Source organism: Dipodomys ordii, unplaced genomic scaffold (assembly GCF_000151885.1).
Source record: "Dipodomys ordii isolate 6190 unplaced genomic scaffold, Dord_2.0 Scaffold128, whole genome shotgun sequence".
NCBI classification, from domain to species: domain Eukaryota; kingdom Metazoa; phylum Chordata; class Mammalia; order Rodentia; family Heteromyidae; genus Dipodomys; species Dipodomys ordii.
In genome coordinates, this window is record NW_012267344.1 from 1925350 (window position 1) to 1951104 (window position 25755).

At 57.9% G+C, this 25755-nt stretch overlaps 1 protein-coding gene across 1 annotated transcript; it reads left to right on the top strand.

Moving 5' to 3' along the window:
• Positions 1 to 406: 406 nt before the first annotated feature.
• Ulk4 (unc-51 like kinase 4) lies at positions 407 to 25667 on the top strand. The gene is made up of 36 exons (XM_013030241.1): positions 407 to 581; positions 990 to 1172; positions 2168 to 2267; positions 3476 to 3615; positions 4958 to 5123; positions 5499 to 5600; positions 6421 to 6504; positions 6923 to 6998; positions 7212 to 7304; positions 7835 to 7959; positions 8326 to 8395; positions 9375 to 9468; positions 10207 to 10311; positions 10772 to 10832; positions 11269 to 11450; positions 11609 to 11655; positions 12116 to 12194; positions 13261 to 13368; positions 13584 to 13667; positions 15189 to 15350; positions 16390 to 16572; positions 16958 to 17085; positions 18445 to 18578; positions 18700 to 18821; positions 18988 to 19044; positions 19415 to 19466; positions 20063 to 20157; positions 20727 to 20778; positions 21098 to 21242; positions 21603 to 21695; positions 22410 to 22461; positions 23016 to 23121; positions 24286 to 24452; positions 24681 to 24779; positions 25123 to 25308; positions 25578 to 25667. Exons 2-36 carry the CDS (start codon positions 1035 to 1037, stop codon positions 25665 to 25667), a joined length of 3777 nt encoding a protein of 1258 aa, XP_012885695.1. The 5' UTR covers positions 407 to 581; positions 990 to 1034.
• Positions 25668 to 25755: the final 88 nt, after the last annotated feature.

The window sequence follows — 25755 nt, forward strand, 5'->3', positions numbered from 1 at the left end:
GGGATGTGGGGTTTGGGGGTGTGTGGAGAGGGGTGTGGGGGGCGTGGAGAGGGGTGTGGGGAGTGGGGGTATAGGGGGTGTGTGGAGAGGGGTGTGTGGGGGTGTGGAGAGAGGTGGGGGGGAGGGGTATGGGAGGGAATAAACTTGGGGCGCCCTGCAACCCCAGCCTTGGATCTGCTCAGTGGGGAATCCACGGGCCTGCACAGGCCTCAGGGTTTGCATTTGTTAAATAACAGGTGTTGGCACTCTGGAAGCTTCCATGAAGGCAGGGAATGAGTTGGGAATCTTCCAGTTAATCGCAGTCACCTGTGCTTTTGCGTGTGCGCACACGCGTGTGAGATGCACGTGCAGTGAATTAGCTCTCACCTGGCGGGGGGGTGGGGGGCGGCGTTCCTGATGCTTTTTAAAGTGAATTTGAAGGAGCCTAAGTAGACAAAAATAAGAAGAGGACGAAAAACCCAGAGACTCAACACACAGCACTGTTTTCTTGGAAAGCAGGGGGAAAACGACGCTGCCAGGAACAGCATACTTTGGGTAGAAGAGTTGCAGAGAAATGTGAGGAGGGGAGAAGAGAGAGTCAGGTAGGTGACTATTTGGGGGGTGAGGGTAGATTCTGGGGTTCCTCGGGTGGCGGATGCTGACTGTAGGGTATTTCTCTATTAGGTTCATTGTGGGCAGTTTTCTGTATTTGAGTTCAGTTTCCAGGGACAAAGTGACAGTTGATTTTGGCCTGTGCACGCGTGTCTGTACAGGGTTTGAAATCAGGGCCCAGGCGCTGTCCCCTAGTTTTTTTTTTTAACTCCACTTAAGGCTTGGTGCTTTGCGTCTTGAGCCATACCTCCGCTTGTGACAGTTTGCTAGTAAATTGGACCTAAGAATCTCATACATGGAATTGATGAACTTGCATATTTACATATTCATGCACCCATTAAGCAAATGCATCCTTCCCCCAGCTAGTTTTATCAGTGTCCTTTCTGTTTGCCTTTTAGGAGCTAAAGATGCATTCTTACCCCATGTGAGGAGTCAGCCGAGAGATGGAAAACTTCATTCTCTATGAGGAGATTGGCAGAGGAACCAACACCGTGGTCTACAAAGGGCGGCGGAAGGGGACGATCAACTTTGTGGCCATCCTGTGTGCTGAAAAGTGCAAGAGACCGGAAATCACCAACTGGGTGAGTGTGCGGCCCGTCCATCCACGCTGGGAAGAGGCAGTGCTCTGGTCAGAGGAGAAAGTAGCCAAATGCCAGGTGTGGTAGCAGACGCCTGTAATCCTGGCATTGGGAGGTGGCAGGATGTCAAGTTCAAGGATATATAGTTAGAGCTGGGTATGTAGCTCAGTGGTAGAGCCCAAAGCCCTGGGTTTGATACCCAGAACCATCAACAAAGTAAAACAAGAGAGGAAAAAAAAGTAAGTTATAAACTGAGCACTGGACACTCACTTCTATCATCCTAGCTAAACTTAGGAGGCTGAGAGCTGAGCATTGTGGTTTGAAGCCAGCTGGGACAAGAAAGTCCTGGGGATTTTTAAAAATTATTATTATTTTTTGTTGGTCCTGGGGTTTGAACTCAGGGCCTTGGCATTGTCTCTGAGCTTTTGTGCTCAAGGCGAGCGCTCTACCACTTTGAGCCACAGCTCCATTTCTGGTTTTCTTGTCGTTCATTGGAGAGAAAAGAGTCTCACAGACATTCCTGCCAGGGCTGGCTTTGAACTGAGATCCTCAGATCTCAGCATTCCGAGTAGCTAGGATGACCAGCGTGAGCCATTGGTGCCCAGCCTGGGATTTTTTTAATTTTATTTTTCTGTTGGGGCTTGAACACAGGGAGTTGGCAGTGTCCCTGAGCTTTTGTGCTCAAGATTAGTGCTGTACCACTTTGAGCCACAGCTCCATTTCTGGTTTTCTGGTGGCTCATTGGAGGTCAGGGTCTCCCCGCCTTTCCTGCGCAGGCTGGCTTTGAACTAGGCTCCTCAGATGTCAGCCTCCTGAGTAGCCATCCTAATAGGCATGAAGATGAGACATCGTTAGCCTCATTTCCCTGTGGCTAGCCTTTCTTAATGTCTGAAAATGAGTTACATCTTTTTTTCATCTATCTCCTGATCGCTCACTGAAGTGGTTTTTACGTGCAAGAGTTCAAGAACCTTTTTTCCCCCCTCCCGCTTTCCCGGCAGGTCCGTCTCACGTATGAAATTAAGCACAAGAATATCGTGACTTTTCACGAATGGTACGAGACCAGCAATCACCTGTGGCTCGTGGTGGAGCTCTGCACGGGTAAGCCTGGGCACCAGATCTCGTGAGAACTACCTCGAATGTCCACACATGCATCTACTGTAGCACAATCCAGAGTATTCCCCGGGCAGGCCGGTAACCCTTGTGTCGCTCTTCAGGGGTGAAAGCCACTGGCGCGTGTGGAGCCTGGCATAGTTGCACACCCCTGTCCTCCCAGCTAACTCAGGAGGCTGAGATCTGAGGATCGTGTTCCCACGCCTGTCTGGGCAGCTAAACCCGAGAGACCCTTCAGATTAACTTGCCACAAACAGGAAAGGGCAGTGTGGTTCAAGTGGTAGAGCACCCGCCTTGAGCAAAACAGCTAAACAAGAGTGTGAGGCCGTGAGTTCAAATCCCAGTACGGGCACGTTCCACCTCCCTTACCCCCCAAAAAAAAGTATTAAGGCAGAGCCTCACGCACCCTACTTTTTTATAGTGATTTATTGTTATTATCTCTTATTTTGTGGGCAAGTGGAGTGCGGGAGCAAAGTTGCACTGTCCCATGCTGCCACCTGGTGGCCGTTCTGGGTTACAGCAGTGTCTTTGCACAGGGAAAGATGAGCATGACAACCTTTTATTTTTATTTTTTAGCAGTATAATGGGGGGGGGGCGGGGATGGCACCTGGTACCGGTGGCTCACACCTGTCATCCTAGCTACTGAGGAGGCTGAGATCTGAGCCTGGGCAGGAAAAGTCTGTGAGACTCTTTATCTCCAATAAACTTCAAAAAAGCTGGAAGGGAGCTGTGGTTCAAGTGGTAGAGCACCAGCCTTGAGCAAAAAAAAAAAAGCGCAGGGAACAGTGTCCCCCAGGTCCTGAGTTCAAACTCTAGGTCCAGCAATAAAGTAAGTTTGCATGCTTCTATGTATGCACTCAATAATAAGGATCATTAAATGGTGTTTTTTGTTAGTTTTTGTTTTGGTCAGTCGTGGGGCTTGAACTCTGGGCCTGGGCGCTGTCCCTCAGCTCTTCAGCTCAAGGTGAGCGCTCTACCACTTGAGCCACAGTGCCACTTCTGGCTTTTTTTGATGAATCCTTGGAGATAAGAGTCTCATGGGCTTTTCTGCCCAGCTGCCTTTGAACTGTGAGCCTCAGGGCTCAGCTTCCTTGAGTAGCCGGGATTACAGGCATGAGGCACGGCACCCGGCTTCGCTTCTTCCTTTTAAGATGAGGTTGGTAGCTTATGGAGATGACTTACTCAATGCCTTGCAGGCGGATCCTTAGAGACAGTTATTGCCCAGGACGAGAACCTTCCAGAAGATGTTGTGCGAGCATTTGGCGCTGACGTGATCGCCGGATTACACTATCTCCACACTCTGGGCATCGTGTTCTGTGACATTTCTCCAGGGAAGGTGATCCGCTGATTTTTTCATTTCCTAACTGCTGAGATCATAGTTACAGTAGCCTGGATTACAGGAGTGAGCTACCGGCCTCTAGCTCTGAAATTGTACCGATTTATTTACTTAAAAAATTACTCTTCTCCTAAAGGTGCTGCACACAGGGATGACAGTCAGATCAGGCAGGTCACGAGCGCATTTCTTGGTGGACTGTGTCCCCCCCCCCATGCTTCCTTCCCTCACCCCCAGTTTTTCCCTCCCGTTCCCACCCACAAGGCGTAGAGATCATTTTCTACTCCGTGTCCAGTGAGGACCACGGCTGCCTTTGTTCACTCTCAGTCCCTCCATTTCTGTGCCCCCCTCACCCTCCCAAAGAAAACAACCCCTTGGGTCCAGTTCCTGGAGTCCATTCGGCTGCCTTCCACACAGGAGAGCGCGCGTGGTGCCGTGTGTGTCTCGGTGACAGCATGTTACCTTTATAACATGTAGTAGTATTCCATTGTGCGGAGGTGCCACATGGTTTTGGGGCCTGCTTATCTCTGGTAGGGCCATCCGGGCTGTTCGATTTAGTTTCTTGATTTATTTATTTTATCTTTATTTTTTTGGAGGTCCTGAACTCGAGGCCGGGCATTGCCCCTGAACTTTTTTTTTTTTTTTTTAAATTTTTTATTGTAAAGATACTATACAGAGGGTTACAGTTACATGAGTGAGGTAATGAGTACACTTCCTCTCCAACATTGTTACCCCCTCCATTGTTTTCCCCCTACCATCCCCTCCCTCCCTCCCTTCCCCGAGGTTCTTTTTTTTTTTTGATTGTGATTAAGTGATTACATAATTTCTGGAAATTCACAGTATTGTGGAATAATGATGCTCATTTAAAGTCACAAGTTCACTCTAACTTTTCCTGGAGCAAATTGTCTATCACAGTCTGTAATATATAACAGTGTTCACGTGTTATACACCATACATGTGATCAGCAGCATGGGGATATTTAGTAGTGGTTCAACCAGATGAGCAGGAGTTCTTTGTTTCTTAAGTCCTGTTAATTTTGTCATATCACCTAACATTTTGGATTTAGCATCCACTTATCAGGGAGACCATGTACCGTTTGTCTCTTCGTTCTTGGCTTACCTCGCTCAACATGATTCCTTCTAGCTCCATCCATTTCCCTGCAAATGCCATTATTTTGTCATTTCTAATGGCTGCATAATATTCCATTGTGTATAGATACCACAATTTTTGGATCCATTCATCTGTGGTGGGGCGTCTGGGTTGTTTCCATATCCTGGCTATTGTGAACAGTGCTGCAATAAACATGGAGGTGCATGTATTCTTGATTTATTTTTAATCTGCACAGATTCTTCTGGAAGGTCCCGGCACGCTGAAGTTTAGCAATTTCTGCTTGGCCAAAGTGGAAGGGGAAAACCTAGAGGACTTCTTCGCGCTGGTGGCTGCCGAGGACGGAGGCAGCGGCGACAGCGGGGAAAACACCCTCAAGAGAAACATGAAAGCCAGGGTGAAGGGTATGCGGCCCCGAGAAGAAGGGAGGGGGGTGTTGGTTGTGAGATTTGAACTCAGGGCCTAGGTGCCGTCCCTGAGCTCTTTCGCTTAAGGCGAGCGCTCTGCCCCTTGAGCCACAGCACCACCTCCAGTTTTCTGGTGGTTCCTTGGAGATCAGAGTCTCATAGACTTTCCTTCCCCGGGCTGGCTTTGAACTGCGATCCTCCGGATCATCTCAGCCTCCTCCTGAAGTAGCTGGGATGACAGGCGTGGGCCTCTGGTGCCGGGCACACGTCCATTGTTTCTTGATGTCTGTTGCCATCTCCCCAGTCTGCCAGGCCGGACGCGGGCCGGGGAGAGGGAGAGGCCTAAGACGTCGGGTGTGTTTTTGGTTGTAGGGTCTCTGGTGTACACAGCCCCGGAAATCGTGAGGGGCACGGACTGCACCCGTGCCAGCGACCTGTGGTCGGTGGGCTGCCTGCTGTACGAAATGTTCTCAGGTGATGCGTTTTGATCCCCTCCCCAAATCAGCCAGGTTGGCAACAGAATGAAAACAGAAACAGGGTTCCCGAGGCACTTAGCGACTCCTCTGCGTCACCCTTTGCTACTCAGGAGGCTGAGAAACAGAGGATCACGGTTCGAAGGATCGTGAGAGTCCCCTCTCCAAAATAACCAGCAAAAAGGTGGGCTGGAGGCGTGGCTCAAGTGGTTGAGCACCAGCTAAAGCAAGGGAGAGTTAGTAGCAGTTCTTACCAAGGAGCTGGAAATCCTTGGGTCAGAGAGTCTGTCATCTGTGAACCGGAGGATGGATGAGGACAATTAGTAATGTATTTTTTTTTTTTTTTGTCAGTCCCAGGGCTTGAACTCGGCCTGGGCGCTGTCGCTGAGCTGTTCAGCTCAAGGCTGGCGTTCTACCCCTTGAGCCATAGCACCGCTTCATTTTCTGGCGGTTCATTGGAGATAAGAGTCGGGCGAGGGCTGGGAAGGTGGCTCAGTGGTAGAGTGCTTGCCTTGCAAGCTTGAGGCCCTGAGTTCGATTCCTCAGCACCACGTAAGCAGAAAAAAAAAAGCTGGAAGTGGAGCTGTGGCTCAAGTGGTAGAGCACTAAGCCTTGATCTGCAGAGCTGAAGGACAGCACCCAGGCCCAGAGTTCAGGCCCCACGAGCGGACTCCCCCAAAAGAGTCAGGCGGACTTCCATGCCCTGGCTGGCCTCGAACTGTGATCCTCCAGATTTCAGCCTCCTGAGTAGCTGGGCTGACAGGTGTGAGCCACCGGCACCTGGCTGACCCAGTTAATTTTGCCCCTTCCCATGATTTCAGGAAAGCCCCCGTTCTCCTCAGAAAGTCCTTCGGAGTTAATTGAGAAGATTTTGTACGAAGATCCCTTGCCACCCATCCCAAAAGGTGAGCTCACGGGCTGCAGATAAGTTCATTTATCTCCTTTTTTGTTTTTCGATGTTTTTGTTCTTGTTTTTGTTGACCAGTCTTGGGGCTTGAATTCTGCCACATTTTATGCTGCGTTAAACAATCATCTGTCGGGTGCCGGTGGCTCACGCCTGTCATCCCAGCTACTCAGGAGGCTGAGATCTGAGGATCGTGGTTCCAAGCCAGCCTGGGCAGGAGAGACCGTGAGACTCCTATCTCCCATGAACCACCAGAAAACCGGAAGTGGCGCTGTAGCTCAAGGGGTAGAGCGCCAGCCTTGAGCTGAAGAGCTGAGGGACAGCGCCCGGCCCCTCAGTGTTCTGGAGGGTCCTACAGTCGATGCCTGACTTACCTACTGATCTGATCCCTTTTTTCTTTCTGAAAAATTTGTTGATAGATTCTTCACTTCCTAAAGCATCATCAGATTTTATTCACTTGCTTGATGGGTTACTTCAGAAAGATCCTCAGAAAAGGTATGGGGGCCATGTGATTGAGTGACTGATTGCCAGCCCTGGGGCTTGAACCCAGGGCCTGGGCGCTGTCACTGAGCTGCTTTTTGCTCAAGGCGAGCACTCGACCACTTGAGCAGCCGCGAGACCGTGATCCTCAGATCTCAGCCTCGTGAGGAGCTGGGATTACAGGCGTGCACTACCCCACTGGGCTGCCTTTGATGCTCTTTTGCGCAGGTTGACGTGGGCGGGGCTGCTGCAGCATCCGTTCTGGAAGGACGCGTTGCTGAGGGATGAGCAGGAGTCGGGCCTCGAAGACCTGAGCCTCAGGTGGGTATGAGCCTGGCCTTTGCTCTGAGATGGGAAGAGCAGGGACTGAGATTTTGCTGGGCTTTCATGGCTGAAGAGGACCCGGGGTTTGTCTGATGCAAGCTGGCACCATGAATGTAATTAGAACACTTTTTGGAATTCTTGATTTTGCTTTCTCCCTTTTTAAATTCACTTGTTTTGCCAGTCTTGGGGCTTGAACTCTGGGCCTGGGCGCTGTCCCTCAGCTCTTCAGCTCAAGGCGAACGCTCTACCACTTGAGCCGCAGCACCACTTCCAGTTTTCTAGTGCTTTATTGGAGATCAGAGTCTCATGGCCTTTCCTGCCCGGTCTGGCCTCCAATCGCGATCCTCAGATCTCAGCCTCCTGACCTGAGTAGAAAGGATGACAGGCATGAGCCATTGGCATCCAGCTCTTTATTTCTGTGTGTGTTTGTGTGTGTGTGTGTGTGTGTTCAACTTTGTAATTTGCGTCTGTAACTGGAGAGAGAGTTTCAGTGTCAAGCATGATCGCCTTGGCTTTCTCCTGTGTAGTAGTAGCCGAGCTGCCATGGAACATTCTGGGCTCCAGGATTCCAGGGAGTTTTTGAAGAGTCCTCTGAATGCCCAAGCGAAAGGTCAGAGGAGCGGCCAGTGGACATGTCGCTCTTTCAGACTCGGTAAGCTTTTTAAAAAACGGTTTAAATTTTCATTTTTCTGAGGTCAGTTCTGGGGTTTGAACTCAGGGCCTGGGCACTGTCCCTGAGCTGCTTTTGCTCCAGGCTGGCGCTCTACCACTTGAGTCACAGCACCCGTTGGGGCTTTTTCTGAGTGGTTTATTGGAGATCCAGAGTCACACGGACTTTCCTGTCCCTAGGCTGGCCTCCAACCTTGATCCTCCAGATCTCAGCCTCCTGACTCGCTGGGATGACCGGCGTGAGCCACCGGTGCCTGGCTGAATTTCATTCTTCAAGTCTTCCTTGTTAACACTTCATTTTTTAAATCTTTCCGTTCTGCTGCTGCAGAATGCTCATTTCCTCCGACAGAAAATCCAACGGAGCTGCGCCCCAAGAGCACCGAGGACGGCGAGTTAAACGAAGCCATGTTTCTCCTCAGGTATGGTGACTGCAAAACCCCCGAGGGAGTGGATGGCAGTTGACCGTTCAGTCTTTGTTTCTTTGACAGGGTCGGGGTTTGAACTCGGGGCCTTGTGCATGCTGGGCCGGTGCTCAACCGCCTGAGCCAGGTCCCCAGTCCTTTGTCTTCGATTTTGTATTTTGACTGTATTTCTAAGAGGTGGCAAACTGAAAACATGTAGCAGAGAAGCCCCTGGAATCAGGAATATATTTCCTTATAACTTATTCTCACCAAGCGCAAAGATCAGATTTCCCTTTGAAGTGTTTTCTGACGTCTGCTCTGTCTGGACAAGCCTTCGTGTAAAAACACAGTAATAAAACCAATATCGTCAGCTGGGCGGCCAGTAGCTCCCGCCTGTCATCCGAGCTACTCAGGAGGCTGAGATCTGAGGATCGAGGTTCAAAGCCAGCCCGGGCAAGAAAATCAGTAAGACTCTTATCTCAAATAAACCACTAGAAAACCAGAAGTGGTACTGTGGCTCAAGTGGTAGAGCGCTAGCCTTGAGCTGAAGAGCTGAGGGACAGCGCCCAGGCCCAGAGTTCAGGCCCCACAATCCACCAAAAAAAACACAAAAAAACCCAATATGGTAAGGTTTCTACTTAAAACACATATAGCAGATTGTAAGGGAAGGTTATAAAGTAAGCTAGCCAGGGAATTACCTTCCAAGCCACACACACCAAAAACCAACAGGGTTATATACGCAGACGTGAGTGGAAAGCTTTTTATTCGGATGAGAATCTAGGTAGTTACTATACCCTGACCGATTTTCTTGAATATCCTAATAATTAACGATTTGTGCTGGTCCTAGGACTTGAACTCAGGGCCTGGGTGTCATCCCTGAGCTTTTTTTTTTTTTTCTGCTCAAGGCCTACGATAGAGCTAAATCAACCTCTAAATTGATCTAAACTGCTAAATAGATCTCAACCCACTGCTAAATCAGCTCGTGTGTGTTTTCAAGTTCTCGCCCAACCCCGAGGACCAGCACTGTGGTTTTACATCCTGATGAGGCCCTCACCCCGGATTCACCGCCGAAGAACTCTCCTCTGATCGAGGTGAGCGGGCTATCAGAAGTACTTGTCGGTCTAAGAAATAGGCAGCCGGGAGCCGTCCCTCACGCCTGTAATCCCAGCTACCCAGAAGACTGACATCTGAGGATCGCAATTCGAATCCAGCCCGGGCAGGAAAAGTCCGTGAGACTCTGATCTCCAGTGAACCACCAGAGAACCTGAAGCTCAAGGAACAGTGCCCAGGCCCTGAGAAAAAAAGAATCCCAAGTCAGGGTGTGGGAAAACTTCATAATTGTAAAATTGAAACTTGTGGCAAGACCTTTGTTGCTCCTTCTCTGAAGGTCGTGGAATTGTGAGTGCACGCTCACAGTGGATTTTTGGCTTTGGTAACATTTCCTCAGTGTGATTTTTATTTTTTCTTTCTGGGTTTGAAAAGGTCCTACGAGGAGGTGAAAGTGTAGTATGTCCATATTTTTTGCCAGTGTTTCTTTTTGTGTTTTGGTCGTGGGGCTTGAACTCTGGGCCTGGGCGCTGTCCCTGAGCTGTTTGCGCTTCAGGCTGGCGCTCTACCACTTGAGCCACAGCGCCACTTCGGGTTTTTGAGTGGTTCATCAGAGAGAAAGAGTCTCACGGGGACTTTCCTGCCCGGGCTGGCTTCAAACCATGATCCTCTGGATCTCAGCCTCCTGAGTAGCTGGGGTGGCAGGCGTGAGCCACGCATGCCCGGCTTGGGTTAGTCCCGGGTTTTGTTGGTGGGACTCGTGGCCTGTGCTTGTATTTCAGGGCACAGATGGACCCCTGAGCCAGGAGGCGCTGGAGGTGCAGATACGGGAGCTCATCTACACGGAGGCCGATCTAGTTGTCACCCCGATTATTGACAATCCCAAGGTACGCACAGACGCTGCCGTTCTTCAGACCTGAGTTGTTTTATTTATAATTTTTTTCCCCCAGTCAGTCGTGGGCCTCGAACTCAGGGCCTGGGCGCGCTGTCCCTGAGCTCCTTTGGCTCAGGGCGAGCGCTCTGCCCACTTTGAGCCAGATAGATAGGGCGCCACTTCTGGTTTTCTGGTGGTTCATGGGAGATGAGACTCTCACAGACTTTCCTGCCCGGGGCTGGCTTTGAACTGCGATCCTCAGCTCTCAGCCTCCTGAGTAGCTAGGATGACTGGCGTGAGCCCCCGGCGCCCCGCTGCCTCGGGCAATCATAAAGATCCCGGGTTTGAATTGCTGTTCTTGCTGACAGTCTCTTCTTGCGTTCTCTTTTGTCTGTAACCTGACGCTGGGGACACATTAGGAGACAGATGATCAGAATTGAGATGGCATTTTGTATTTCTTATCTGCATCACAGATAATGAAGCCGCCGCCGATGAAGTTTGATCCCAAAATCCTGCATCTCCCCGCGCATTCCGGTAGGACCATAAAACTCCTCCTCAACCCTCCGCGCCCTCTCTAAACAGGCCCATCTGGCAGCCCTGCCTGGAAATCCTCCCGTTGGGACGGGCATGATGAAATTCTCCCTTTTGTCGCTCCTGTTTCTCTTGCGTACGTGTCGGTCGTGGGGCTTGAACTCAGGGCCTGGGCGCCATCCCTTGAGCTGCTCTGTGGCTCCAGGCTGGCGCTCTTCCACTTGAGCCTCAGCTCCACTCCCGGCTTGTTCTGCATGCTTCCCTGGAGCTAAAAGTGTCACCGACTCTCCCTGCTCGGGGCTGGCCTTGAACCTCGATCCTCTAGATCTCAGCCTCCAGGGGTCACTGGGCTGAGAGGCGAGCGCCGGGCTCTGAGGGGGTCTGGGCCCCTCCGCCCCTCCGCACGCCCTGTGCAAAGCTCTGCTTCTCCCGAGGGCAGCCGAGAAGCTGCTGGGTCTGAGGGAGCAGGACTGGAGCAAGTTCCTGCAACAGGCCTGCTCGCAGCTCGACTCCACAGAGAAGAGCACAGTGGCCTCGCGGGCCAAGCTCAACCTCCTGTGCTACCTGTGCGCGGTGGCGTCTCACAAGGCCGTGGCCACGCGGCTCCTGCATTCCCCCCTGGTAGGTCCCGGGCAGCCCGCACAGAGCCGGTGCGGAGGTCCCTCAGGTCCCCCCCACGGGCAACCATTTACCCTTTAGTCTGAGGGAGTCGCTGAGCCGTTCCTTTTCTGGGCGGTGGGCGGTGGACTAGAATGTCCGTGTTGAACTTTGTGTCCTAGTTCAACCTGCTCGTGCAACACCTGCGGATCGCCACAAACTGGGATGTGTAAGTCCTTGAAGCATTTGCACTGGGGGCCCGGTAACTGCCGTCCTAAATGAGCACCTACTATGGACCCGTGGTAACTGTCGACTCGGGGCGTGTCTGGAGACTGCTGGATTGTAAGCTTTAAAAAGAAAGCTAAAGCCATTATGCTGAATGTTCTAAATTCAAGTCTGAGATTGCGGGGAGTTCTAGAAGCTTCCAAAATTGTCCTTCACGTACGTATTTGTCGTGAAAGAGACCAGTGCGTGTGTGCGTGTGTGCCAGAGCAGGGATGCGAACTTGGGGGCTTCCTGTCCACTCAAGGCTGGCGCTCCACCATGTGAGCCGCAGCGCCACTTCCGGCTTTTTCGGCGTGTGTGCTGCTGAGGACTCGAACCCGGGGCCTCCTGTGTGCCGGGCGAGCGCCCTGCCACTGAGCCTCCTTCGCCGGCCGGCCCGAGCCCGTGTTCTGTGTCCCCCGCAGACGCTCCAAGGTGGCGCGCGTGATCGCCCTGCTGGCGTCCCACACCACCGAGCTGCAGGACAACGCGCCCGTGGTCGAGGTGCGCTGTCCGCTCTCTCCTTGGTCTGGCTGGCCTGGTCCTCTCCGGGTGGGCAGGCGCCCCGCCCCTTGAGTCATGGCCCTGGGTGGCGCTTGTGCTACTTGGGAGATGTGATGTGTGGCCGGGCGGGGGCGCTGCGATTCTCCGAGTAGCTCCCTGGCCGCCCGCAGCTGGCTGCACCGCTCCGCGCCAGCCGCTAGGTGTCGCGTGAGCTTTTTTTGCCTGGGCTGGATTCGCACCGTGGGCCTCCAAATCTCTACCTACCTCCCAACAAGCTAAGGTGACCGTGTGCAGTCATCATGCCCGCTCTTAAGTTATTTCTTAGGGGACCCCTCCCCACGCAGTATTTCATTGCTGCTTGTTTTGGGGGTGTTTTTTTTTTTTCTTTAACCTGTGGCTTGAACTCAGGGCCTGGGCGCTGTCCCTGAGCTTTATTTTCCTCAAGGCTGGCGCTCTACCACTTGAGCTACAGCACCACTTCTGGTTTTTGTTGTTTGTAGATAATTCGAGATAAAAGCCTCATGGACTTTCCTGCCCTGGGCTGGTTTTGAACTGCGATCCTCTCGATCTCAGCCTCCTGAGTAGCTGGGGTGGCAGGCGTGGGCCGCCGACGCCTCGTTCCCACTCCTCCCTTTTTAGGATAGTTGTGTTTTGTTGTGTTTGTTGTGGGCCTTGAACTCTGGGCCTGGGCACTGTTCAGCTCAAGGCGAGCGCTCTACCACTTTGAACCGCAGCGCCACTTCCGGCGTTCTGGTGGTTTCATAGGAGATCAGAATCTCACGGACTTTGCCTGCCCGGGCTGGCTTCGGACCACGAGCCTCCAGATCTCAGCCTCCCAGGTGGCTGGGATGCCGGGTGTGGGCGCCCGGCGCCCGGCTGAGATCCGTCCGGAGTGAACCGCCTCACATAGCGCTAGGCCCTGAGTTCCAATCTCCACAGCACCAAAACACGCACAAAACAAAGACCCCCAAGGAAGGCGAATGGGACGCTAATATAGAAACTACGGAACATGGCATGCATCTCAACTAACTAGCTCTGTCTGTCTGTCTGTCTGTCTGTCTCTCAGGCAATCTCCCTGCTGACGGAATTGCTCCGGGAGAACTTTAGGAACAGCAAATTGAAGCAGTGCCTGCTGCCCGCCCTGGGTGAACTCCTGTACCTGGTGGCCACGCAGGTGACACGCGCACGCGCACGCGCACGCGCACATCCACACGCACACGCGCCCTCCTTCCCTCCCCCCAGCGCTGCCAAGGAGCAGCGGGGATTACAGGCGTGCGCCACAGCGCCCGGCCGGAGCGGCTCCTTTCTTTTGTTCGTGTCTGCTTCCTCCTCGGACGGACGGGCCGTTGTCGCCCGCCTCGCCATCTTCCTCCCTCCGCTGGGCCTCAGGAGGAGAAGAAGAACCACCCTCGGGAGTGCTGGCCGCTGCCCTCCGCCACCTACGCCGTGGTCATGAGATGCCTGCGGGAAGGGGTGAGACCCCCAGTTCCTCCCCCCCTGCTGGGCACCGAGCCGCCAAGCCAGGGACCTGCCCTGGGGGGAGATAAAAGGGGGGCTGGGACGCAGGGCCCCGCGCCGGTCCTGCGCTGCTTTGTGCTCCAGGCTGGCGCTCTACCACTCGAGCCACATATATATGGCGCCACTTCCAGTCTTCTGGTGGTTTCTAGGAGCTAAAGACGCTCAGGGACTTTCCCGCCCGGGGCTGGCTTCGAACCGCCGTCCTCTGGAACTCGGCCTTCCGAGTAGCCGGGTGTTTTTAAGTTGGCTGTGGGTTTTTGCCTTCGAACGTGTCCCTAAAGCTGCCATCGCCCGGGGATAAGCGAATTGTGTGTGTCTGCTTCAGGGACTCGAACCCAGGGCCTGGGTGCAGATCAGGCGAGCCCCACCTCAGCCGGACACTTGCCATTCTTCTGTGTAGAGCTAGCTGGAGATGGACCGATGCTGTTGGCATCATCCGTCCATCTGTCCACCTGTCCATCCACCCAACGTCCACCTGTCCATCCACCCGCCCATCCATCCACCCATCCGTCCATCTGTCCATCCGTCCATCCATCCACCCATCCACCCATCCATCCATCCATCCATCCATCCATCCACCCATCCACCCATCCATCCAGCCACCCAGCCACCCGTCCACCCGTCCATCCGTCCATCCGTCCATCTGTCCATCCACCCATCTGTCCACCCATCCACCCATCCATCTACCTATCCATATGTCCATCTACCCGTCCATCTGTCCATCCACCCGTCCATCCACCCATCCACCTGTCCATCTGCCTGTCCATCTGTCCATCCATCTGCCCGTCCATCTGTTCATCTGCCTGTCCATCTGTCCATTCACTCGTCCACCCATCCATCTGTCCATCTACCCGTCCATCTATCCATCTATCCACCTGTCCATCTGTCCATCTACCCGTCTGTCCATCCATCCGCCCGTCCATCTGTCCATCTATCCACCTGTCCATCTGTCCATCCACCCACCCACCCGTCCATCTGTCCATCCACCCATCCATCTGTCCACCCATCCATCCGTCCATCCATCTGTCCATCCACCCATCTGTCCATCCATTCGCCCGTCCATCTGTCCATCTATCCACCTGTCCATCTGTCCATCCACCCACCCACCCGTCCATCTGTCCATCCACCCGTCCACCAGTCCATCTGTCCATCCACCCATCCATCTGTCCACCCATCCATCCGTCTATCCATCTGTCCATCCACCCGTCTGGCCATCCATTCGCACGTCCATCTGTCCATCCACCCATCCATCTATCTGTCCATCTGCCCATCTGTCTATCCATCCACCCGTCCATCTGTCCCTCCATTCCCCCATATTTCTTTTTCTTTCTCCTGCGAGTCCCGGGCCTTGAACTCGTGGCAGCCATCTTTCCCTTAGTGCCCCCCCCCCCGCACCCGGGGGCCTGGCGCCCTCCCCCTGTACCGCGTCACCCGCCCGGCTTTTCCCCGCGGCTGAGCGGCGCCGCGTGTGTGCAGGAGGAGCGCGTGGTGAACCACATGGCGGCGAAGGTGGTGGAGAACGTGTGCAGCACGGGCGCGCCGCAGGGCCAGGGCTTCATCACCAGCGAGGCGGGCCCCGCGCTCTGGTTCCTCTTCCGCCACTCCACCGTGGACGCGCTGCGCCTCACCGCCATCTCGGTAAGCCCCGCGGCTCCAGCCCCGTCCCGCCCGCCCGTACCGGGGCCGCTCCACTCCCAAACGCCGGAAATGGAGCTGGGCACCGCTGGCTCCTGCCCGTCATCCTCGCCACTCAGGAGGCTGAAATCCCGAGGATCGCTGTCCAGAGCCAAGCCCCGCTCAAGGCTAGCGCCACACCTCCGCTTTGGGGTTTTGTTGGTTTCCCCTGGTTTACATGAGAGAAGTCTGATAGACTTTGCATGCCCAGGCTGGCTTGGAACCCCCATCCTCAGATCTCAGCCCCGAGAGTAGCCGGGACGGCAGGCATGCGCTACCCACCGCTGCCCGGCTCGGAGAAAGCTGCTTTTGCAGTCTTGTCACAGGCTGTCTCGAGCATGCTGGACTTGAGTCACTGGGTGCAGAGAGAGAAAGAGAGACCGACAGGCAGACAGGAAGCTGTGCACGCGCACGCATGCGCGGCTGATCTCGGGTGGGTTGAATGAAGACCAGTCCTTCTGGTCTGATTGATTGAAACCTGGCCTCCTGTGGCCCTTCCGAGTCCTCTGCCTCTGGGCCGCCTCCGCCCCGTATTTCTCTTCCAGGTCCTGGGGATTTGGTTTTTGCTTCTTTTGATATTCACAAGTTGTTAGGGGCAGCGACGCGCGTCGGGTGTGCGCGTGCAGCCTGACTTTCTTGGGCCTTGCAAATGGAACTCGCCCACTCCCCTTCATTCTGTTCTTTTCCTGTCTTTTTTTTTTTTTTTTGTCTCTGTGCTAGTCCTGAGACTCGAACTCAGGGCCTGGGCGCTGTCCCTAAGCTTGCTTCTTGCAAGGCTGGGTGCTACCACAGCCCCACTCCTGGCTCTTTTATTTATTTATGTTGATGGTTCGTGGGAAAGAAGAGTCGCCGCAGACTTTCTGGCCCCCAGGGTTTGGCTTCGCAGACCACGATCCTCCGGATCTCGGCCTCCTGAGCGGCGAGCGTGATGGGCGTGGGCCCCGGGGTGGGCGGGCTTCCCCGCCGGTCTCACGGGTGCCCTGTGGCTCCTCGTCCTCCGCAGGCCCTGTGTCGCATCACCCGGCAGTGTCCCGCCGCCTTCCAGAACGTGATTGAGAAGGTGGGGCTGCCGGCCGTCCTGGGCGCCTTGGCCTGCTCGGCCTGCAAGGCGCAGCAGTGTCTGCTCACCCTCTTCGCCACCATGCTGTCCTGCGGCCTCCACCTGCAGAGGCTCGTCCAGGAGAAGGTGCGGCCAGCGCCCTCGCAGTCACTATCTGGAGCCGCCCGGTAGCGCACGCCTGTAATCCCGGCTGCTCAAGCAGGCTGAGAGAGGAGGAGCGAGGTTCAAAGCCAGGGAGGGGAAGGGAAGTCGTGAGACTTCCTTTCTCTGATGGGGAATGGACGTGGCGCCGTGGCTCAAAGCAGTAAAACACTCGCCCTGAGCTGGAGAGCGCCCGGGCCCCGGGTTCAAGTCCCGCGGCCGACCAAAAAAGGGAAATTAGGTAGCGGGTGTGATGTTGGGTGCTGCCGTGGGTGGGGTGATGATGATGATGATGGTCTGTGGGGTGGTGGCCGTGGCCGTGGCCGGCTTAGCTTAGCACCCGACCCGCGCTCTCCAACGCCTCCCGCAGGACTTCGTGTCGACGGTCATGCGGCTCCTGGACAGCCCCTCCACGCCCATCCGAGCCAAAGCCTTCCTGGTGCTCCTCTACACCCTCATCCACAACCGCGAGATGCTGCTGCTCACCTGCCACGCCAGGTGAGCCTCTCCCCGGCCGGGACGCAGGGACGGCGAGGCGGAGCCCGGCCGGGCAGTGCGCAGCGCGGCCGGCCGTCACACAGGAAGCGAGGCCCGGGAGCCATGCTGGGAACCCACCCCCAGCCTCCCCCCACCTTCTGCTCGTTCTCTGGGTCAGGGGAGGGGGGGGGCACCGCGTGGGAGACCAGCCCCCCGCGAGGCTGGCGCTCTCCCGCTCTAGACACACCGCCGCTTCTGGCATTTTTGCGGGCTCACTGGAGTTAGGAGTCTCACGGGGGCCTTTTCCTGCCCGGGCCGGCTTCGGATGGCAAGTCTCGAATCTCAGCGTCCTGACTGGCTGGGACTGCAGGCGTGCGCTACCGGACGCCCGGCCGGGGCTAGACTTTTTTGCCATTTGGTTTTGTGACACACATTCTTCTCAGCCGATGCCTGGAAGAGATTACGGGAAATGGGGCTGCTTTTTTAAAATGATGATGACGATGATGACGATGGTGATTTTGTTGTTGTTGTTTTAACTTTTCCAAAAGAAAGTAGTGTAGATGATTGGTTAACCGTGTGGGAACAACCGATTGTCCTCTGCTGCTGGCGTGGCAAACGCCACCGCGCGCGGCTTAAACAGTCATCTAATTCAACAGCCGTCACCCCCTCCACTCCCCCCCAAAACCAACCACAGCCAGCGGCAAGAGGGTCTGTGTAGAGACGAGGCTGCTGTGAACGCGACACAGTGTAAGAGAGCGCAACTGCAAGACACTGAGAGAGGCCAGGAGAAGGTTTTTACAATCCTGAATAAACTCAGGGCGCTGCGCCTCCTGCCTGTCATCCCAGCTACTCGGGAGGCTGAGATCCGGAGGATCGTGGTTCGAGGCCAGCCTGGGCAGGAAAGTCTGTGAGACTCTGATCTCCAGTGAACCATTAGAAAACTGGAAGTGGCGCTGCGGCTCAAGTGGTAGAGCACCAGGACCCAAACCCTGAGTCATTGCCAGCACACACACAATCAGTAGCCAAACATACTTGGAAAGGCTGGAACTCAGGACCTGGGCGCCGTCCCTGAGCCTCTTTGAGCTCAAGGCTGGAGCCCTGCAATTAGAACCAGGGCTGCGCTTCTGATTTCTGGTGGGTTCCTTGGAGATGAGAACCTCCTGACCTTTTCCTGCCTGGGGCTGGCTTCGAACCACGATCCTCCGGATCTCGGGCTCCCCGAGTCGCTGGGAGGACGGGCGTGAGCCCCCGGGTGCCCCGTGAGCTTTGTTGGGTGCACCCGCACGGGGGGGGGGGCAGTGGCTCGGGGTCGGCGTGCTGGGCCCCCCCCCCCGGGCCTGCGCACGCGCAGAGCCGCCACGGCTTGCGCTGCGCCCGCAGGCTGGTGATGTACATCGAGAGGGACAGCAGGAGGACCTCGCCGCGCCCCGAGCCGCAGGGCTGCGCCCAGCACCTGGCCCGGTGCCTGCGGCTGCTCACGCAGCACGTCGCCCAGGAGCTGCCGGGCATTCTGGGTAGGCCCCCTCCCCCTCCCCTCCCCCGCCCCCCGATCTCCAGATCTCAGCCCGGCGGGTAGCCGGGACTACAGGCGTGAGCCGCCGCGCCCGGCCGTCGGCGCTGTGTCTGTGCCTGCAGGGGACATCCTCCAGGCCCTGGCTAACGTGTCCGGCCGCAAACACCCGTCGACGGTCCAAGGCCGGCAGCTGAAGCTGTGCCTTCCCATGATGCCCGTGGCCCTGTACTTGGTCACTTCCCAGGTGACAACCCCCCCGCCCCCGGAAATCCAGCCCTGGAGGAGGAGGGGGGGCGGGGCAGCGGCCCTGAGCATGCTCCACAGGGCGGCGGGGTCTCTCGCTTGAGCCCAGCGTCCGTCCGTGCTTCTTGGCTTTCACACGTCCATCCCTGCAACCCCCCCCCCCCCAGGTATTCCGGCCTCGAGTCATCACGGAGGAATTCCTCTTCAGTTACGGAACGCTTCTGGTGAGTCCGCCTTGTCTCTTCGTGCCAGTCCTGGGCCGGGAGCCCCCGCCCCGGCGCCGTGGCCCTGCGCGCTGCGTGTTCAGGCCTGCTGCTGTTGCCCCTTGAACCACAGCGCCACTTCCGGCTGTCTGGCGGTTTCAGTGGAGACCAGAGTCCGACCGGGACTTTTCCTTCCCCGGGCTGGCCTCAACGCGCCATCCTCCAGACCTCAGCCTCCCGAGGCGCTGGGATAACGGGCGGGAGCCACCGGCGCCCCTCGGGTAGTTTTGACGTGATGTGTCCTGAAGCTGAGAAGACGCCGCGCCACGGCCGGATTCTCCCTGCGCTGTGGCGTGCGGCCGCCGCTTATTGAGGATTTCATGCTTTTCAGGGTCACATTAAGTCGATCGACTCCGGAGAAACCAACATCGACAGCGCCGTCGGTGAGTGCACCACGGTTTTTCTTTTGTCAGTGGTGGGGCTTGAACTCAGGGCCTGGGCGCTGTCCCTCAGCTCTTCAGCTCAAGGCGAGCGCTCTACCACTTGAGCTACAGCGCCACTTCCGGTTTTCTGGTGGCTTATTAGAGATAGGAGTCTCACAGTCTTTCCTGCCCGGGCTGGCTTTGAACTGTGATCCTCACATCTCAGCCTCCTGAGTCGCTGGGGTGACAGGCGGGAGCCACTGGCGTACAGCTGCCCCAAAATCTCGTGCTTGTGTCTGACACCATTAGCAGCTGGCATTTAGAACATGCAGGTGACAGCCGGGCGCCAGCGGCTCGCGCCTGTCATCCCAGCTACTCTGGAGGCTGACATGTGGAGGATCGTGGTTTGAGGCCAGCTCGGGCAGGAAACACGTGAGACCCTCCAATCAAAACCGCTCAGGAAACCGGAAGTGGCGCCATATCTGTGGCTCAAGTGGTAGAGCACCAGCCTTGAGCAGAAGAGCTGAGGGACAGCGCCCAGGCCCTGAGTTCAAGCCCCACGACCGACAAAAAGCGGTGGTGCATGGAGAATAAGGCGTGGTTGTGTGCGTGCGCAGGGCCGGCGGCGGCAGCCGAGTTCATCAAGATGGCCCTGTCCACTCTAGAAGCGGTGATCCAGTACCCGGCCTTCCTGAAGCAGCACCACGCCACGGTGAGGGTTTGGGGATGGTGCGGCGAGTGCTCTGCCCACCAGGGGGCGCTGGCGCTCCACCTCCCCTGGCCTCCACCCCGGCCTCGGCCGCCCGGGGAGCGGCAGTTCCGTGGTCATCCCAACCGCAAGGCCACGGAGGCTCCCCTGGGAACTGACTTTCAGACAGACCCTTTCTCCCGGGCGCTGGTAGGCATGCCTGTAATCCCGGCCACTCAGGAAGCTGGCGATCTGAGGATAGAGGATGGAACTTCAGAATAAAAGTCAGTCCTGGGACTTGAACTCTGGGCCTGGGCGCTGTCCCTCAGCTCTTCAGCTCAAGGCTGGCGCTCTACCACTTGAGCCACAGCGCCACTTCCGGTTCTCTGGTGGTTCATTGTTGTTGAGGGTCTCATAGGCTTTCCTGGCTCGGAACTGCCATCCTCCGGATCGCAGCCTCCTGAGTCTCTGGGATGACGCGCCGGGGGCGCCCTGGGTCCCCCATTTTTCCTGCATGGTTGGTTCTGTCTTGGTGCTTGCCGCTGGCTTCCCCTTGATCAGGGATTCGAACCCGCGCTGTTGCTTGCTTGCAGGTCGTCGGCTACGTCCTGCCTCCGTTAGTGTCTCTGCTCCAAAGTCAAAACGGTGAGGCTGGTGTGGAGAAGCCGGCGGCGGCTGCGCGCTCCCGTCTCTCCACGCTCTGCTTTGTTATTGGGGTTTTCCATGTTTTCCTTTCTGTGTGTCAGTCGTGGGGCTCGATCTCAGAGTCTGGGCGCTGTCCCTGGGCTCTGACTCAAGGCGAGCCTCTACCCCTGGAGCCACAGCGCCACTTCTAGTTTTCTGGTGGTTCCTTGGGGACGAGAGTCTCTCAGGCTGGCCTTGCACTGCGATCCTCCGGATCTCAGCCTCCTGAGCGGCCTGGATGACCGGCGCGCCCGCTTCCTTCCCGCTCCCCCCCTCGCAGTGGAGTGGCGGCTGGTGAGCCTGCGGCTGCTGTCAGAAGCTACGTCGCTGCTCGTGAACCCCGAGGCCGGCGCGGGGGCGGAGGCGGCCCAGGCCAAGTCGGACAGCGCCCTCCTGAGCCTCGTGCGAGACACGCTGCTCCCGCAGTGAGTGCCGCCCCCCCCCCCCCGCAGCAGCTGCCCCTGCTCTGTCCCCAGAGGCGCAGGACGGGGTCAGGGGGCCTTAGGGATTGTTTCTTACACTTTGTCCATTCTGGGATTTGAACTCGGGGCCTGGGCGCTGTCCCTCAGCTCTTCAGCTCAAGGCGAGCGCTCTACCACTTGAGCCACAGCGCCACTTGTGGTTTCCTGAGTGGTTCATTGAGCATAAGAGTCTCACTGTTTCTCCTGCCTGGTCTGGCCTCCAATCATGATCCTCCGATCTCAGCCTCCTGAGTAGTGAGGGACCAGAGCTCACGGGCGTGCATGCGGTCGGGAGCTGAGCGGCGGGCGTGTGCATCTCTGTAGGTTCGCGCAGGTCCTCACGGAGTCCGGCCCTGTCCCTGCGTACGCGCTGAAGCTCCTCGTGGCCATGACGGAGCAGAACGCCACCCTCACCAGGTGCCATGAGTCGCAGCCCTCCCCACCTCGGGGCGGGGGGCACGGGGGGGGGCGACGTGTCCGGGTTGTGTGTGTGCGTTCCCCGCCGCCCCTGGGATTTGAGCTCTGACACTGGGTTTTCTAGGCGGGCACTCTGCCGCTTGAGCCACGCACCCCGTGTAAGGTGATGGTGATTTTTTGAACTCAGGGCCTGGACACTGCCCCTGAGCTGCTTTTGCTCAAGGCGGGCGCTCTACCCCTTGAGCCATGGTGTTACTGCTGGGCTTTCTGCTGGTTCACTGGAGATCAGCCAATTTTGCTGCTGCCCGGGCTGGCCTCGAACCACGATCCTCAGGCCTCAGCCTCCGGGGTCGCTGGGATGGCAGGCTGAGCCACCCACGCGCAGCACGACTTCACGCGGGAGTGGAGTCTTCCTCCACAGCACAGCGACACGCCGCGCGCTGCGCTGTGCCACGGAGTTGGAGCAAATTCTTAATGGATCGCACAAGGCCTGGGCAGGTGGCTCAGTGGTAGAGCGCTTGCCTTGCATGCATAAGGCCCTGGGTTCAATTCCTCAGCACCACATAAGCAGAAAAAGCTGGAAGTGGCGCTGTGGCTCAAGTGGTAGAGTGCTAGCCTTGAGCTGAAGAGCTGAAGGACGGCGCCCAGGCTCAGAGTTCAGGCCCCACGACCAACGAAAGCCTTCCGTAACGCTGTGCGGGTTGTTTTCCGCAGGCTGGTGGTGCAGAGCAAGCTGCTGCTGCCGCTCATCTTCGACCTCATCCTGGTGAGCAGGCGCCGCTCCTCTGCAGCGGCCCCGGGCCGGGCTGGGGCGGTGCTGGTTTGGGGGAGGGGGTTGCACTAGTATTGGGACTTGAACTCAGGGCCTGGGTGCTCACCGTCCCGCAGCTGTCGCCTCTCTGGGCTGGCGCTGCACCCCTTGAGCCACAGCTCCACTTCCGGCTTTTGGCCGCGTCCTTTGGAGGTAGTGCCCCAGGCTTCCCAGCGTGGGCTGGCCTCGCACCGCGATCCTCCGGCTCGGCCTCCCTGGCCACTGGGCCAGCATGCGCGCCCGTGCGTGGGCATTTCCGAGCTGGCAAAAGCAGGCGGCCATCTAGGGGCTCGCGCTCTTTCTCGGCTCTTCCCCCAAAGCCAGGCCGAGGGGAGGGGGCGGGAGGGGAAGGGCAGTCGCTGAGGGGGCTCAACATGGCGCCGTGGTTCAAGTGGAAGAGCGCCAGCCGTGAGTCACAGAGGGCCCAGGCCCCGAGTTCGAGTCCCAGGATAGACGCGCGCGCACAGCGTGTGTTGGCCGCGGCGGTGATGCTGGCGCGGGTGTTGCAGGAGCCGCAGGAGGGCGTGGCGGGGAGCAGCTCGCAGAGCGTCGTGGCGCTGCTCAGCAACCTGGTGGCCAGCCGGGACTCGAACCTGAACCTGCTGTACGAGCACGGTGAGGGCGGCCTGCGGCACGGGCGCCTGCGGGGGGGGGTGCGCGTGTGTGCGTGCGTGTGCATGTGTGTGTGCGCGTGCATGTGTGTGTGCGCGTGTGTGCGTGCGTGTGTGCGTGCGTGTGCGTGCGTGTGCATGTGTGTGTGCATGTGTGTGTGCGCGTGTGTGCGTGCGTGTGCGTGTGTGCGTGTCTGCACGCATGTGTGTGCGCATACGCATGTGTGTGCGTGCGTGTGTGTGCGTGTGTGCGTGTCTGCACGCATGTGTGTGTGCGTGTATGTGTGTGCACGTGTGTGTGTGTGTGTGTGCATGCGTGTGCGTGTGTGTTGATCCAAAAGCTGCGAATGGAGCTGTGGCTCAAGTGCGAGAGCAGCAGGCCTGACCCCCCCCCCCGCACCCCCAAAGATGAAGATCTCAGAACAGCGCCCCGGGGGGAGTTGGGGCCCCAGCGCAGAGGGCGCTCACGTCGAGCCTGTGGTTGCGTCTCCCCCTTGCGGGGAACGCGTGACAGCGCAGCGTGTTGGTGCTGCAGCGTGAGGACGTACAATCCCTCACGCCAGGACCGCGGGGCCTGCGGCGCCCTCCCGTGGCGGAGCTGGGGAGTGACCGGCGCTGTCTGTCGCCTGGGCCTGGGCCTGGGCCTGGGCGGGCCCCGTGGCTCCCCGTGAGAGCTGTATTCAGATTCCTGCCCCGCTGGGTCCCAGTGGCTCGGCCTGTAGTGATGGTCACCCAGGGAGCTGAGAGCGGAGCATCGCGGTTCAAAGCCAGCCCAGGCAGCAAAGTCCCAGAGACTCTGACCTCCACGAAGCACCAGAAAGCCGGAAGTGGCTCAGGTGGAAGAGCTGAGGGACGGCGCCCAGGCCCCACGACTGACAGGAAAAACAAACGAACACAGGAGCTGTGTTGGGAGAGGCTGGGTCCCTCCCTCCCTCCCTCCCTCCCTCCTTCTCTCCTCCCTGGTGCTGGTGCTGGGGCTTGAGCTCAGGATCTCTCAGGTTCACTTGGGTTTTCCGGCTTGCTTGCCGAGCGGATGTTAGGTGTCCTGGGCTGGCTTTGAACCACGATCCTCCCGATCTCAGCCTCCCGAGTCTCTGGGCTGGTCGCCCGCCGCTCACCCTTTGCTCGCGTGTCATTTATGATGACCGTTTCCGTCCCCACCGCCCAGGGCTGGTGAGCCGCGTGTGTGGCCTGTTCACGCACACGGCCACGCTCTACCTGGACGGGATGAGCAAAAGCAACAACGAGATGGCCACGGCGCTGCTCCGCTCTCTGTTGGACATCCTGCAGGCCATGCTGACGCACGCGTCCGGGGTGGTCCGCCAGGCGCTCCAGGTGGGTGCTCGGAGCCCGCCCGTCCCACCCCCCAGAGGCTGAGGTCCGAGGACGGCGGTTCAAAGCCAGCCTGGGCAGGAACGTCCGAAGACTCTCCCAAGGAACCACCAGAAAAGCCCCGAGCGTCACCAGCCTTGAGCACAAAGAGGCTCCGTTACAATGCCAGGCCCCGAGTTCAAGTCCCAGCACCAGCCCAACAGACAAAAACGTGTCTCCCACATGTTCTAGGCCCAGAAGTCGGGCTCCGGAGGGGCCACGCAGGCCGCCGAGAACCTTCTGGTCCACAGCAAGCCGCTCACGGGCCTCTCCAGCCACCTCATCCTGCTGGTAAGCGCTTGGCCGGGGCACCCCCAAGCCGTAGCCGGCCCCCGAGCCCCAAGAGCAGGGCCGCGGGCTTCCCCAACCCTCTGTGTCCGTGCTGCGTTTCCGGGGGGATGGATTTCTCTGTGCAGGGGCCATCTGTCTTAAGCCTGCTTCTACTCTTGCCGCTGGCCCTGGGTCTTGAACTCGGGGCGCTGTCCCTCAGCTCTACCCCGCGAGCCACGGCAGCCCTGGCGGCTTGCTTTGGTCCGCGGGGGATGGGAGTCCCGCGGGCGCAGGCCGGCTCGGAGCCGCGCTCCGCGGGATGAGTCCCGCATTTCCATTCCGTGCCCTCGGCCCCTGCCCCCAGCTCCCCAGCGAGGACCCCGAGGTGTTCGAGGCGGCGGCGCGCTGCCTGTCGGTGCTGGCGCAGCTGTACGGCGGGGAGCGGCCGGCCCGCCTGGCCCCCGCGCACCTGCACAGCTGGGCGGCCGCGCTGGGCGCCCGGCCCGAGCCCCGGGAGCGAAAGCTGCTGCTGCGGATCCTCCGCAGGATGGTGAGCGCGCGGGGACGGATGCGTGGATGGTGGCAGGCGGGTCAGGGGCGGTGGCTGCTGTCCGTCTGTCCGTCCCGGCTGCGGGGAGGGGCAGCGCAGCTGTGGCGGGTGGTGGGGCGGGAGAGCTTGCACACACCCCGCACCGCTGCGGGTTTTGGCTTTCCTTCTCCCCAGCTGGGCTCACAGCACCATCCTCCGGACCTCAGCCTGCCCGGAGCGGCCCCGCGGGGCCCCTGACCTCCTGACCTCCTGACCCCTGTCCTTTGCAGGTGACGTCCAATGAGAAGCACGCGGACAGCGTCAGGGGCGCGGGCGGCCTCGTGCAGGCCCTGGGCCGGCTGGCCGGGGCCGAGGGGTAGGTGGGGGCTGGCGTGGGTCGCAGACACCCCACCCCTCCCGCCCCCCAAAACCTCCCACCCGCCAAAGGGGCGGGGAGCCGGCGGGGGC

Excerpts from the sequence above, each read along its gene's own strand:
- Ulk4 (XM_013030241.1), top strand. The coding sequence starts at position 1,035 with ATGGAAAACTTCATTCTCTATGAGGAGATTGGCAGAGGAACCAACACC. Across the intron at positions 10,312-10,771 it reads CGATTATTGACAATCCCAAG|ATAATGAAGCCGCCGCCGAT; the intron begins GTACGCACAGAC and ends TCTGCATCACAG. Across the intron at positions 24,780-25,122 it reads CCAGCCACCTCATCCTGCTG|CTCCCCAGCGAGGACCCCGA; the intron begins GTAAGCGCTTGG and ends CCCTGCCCCCAG.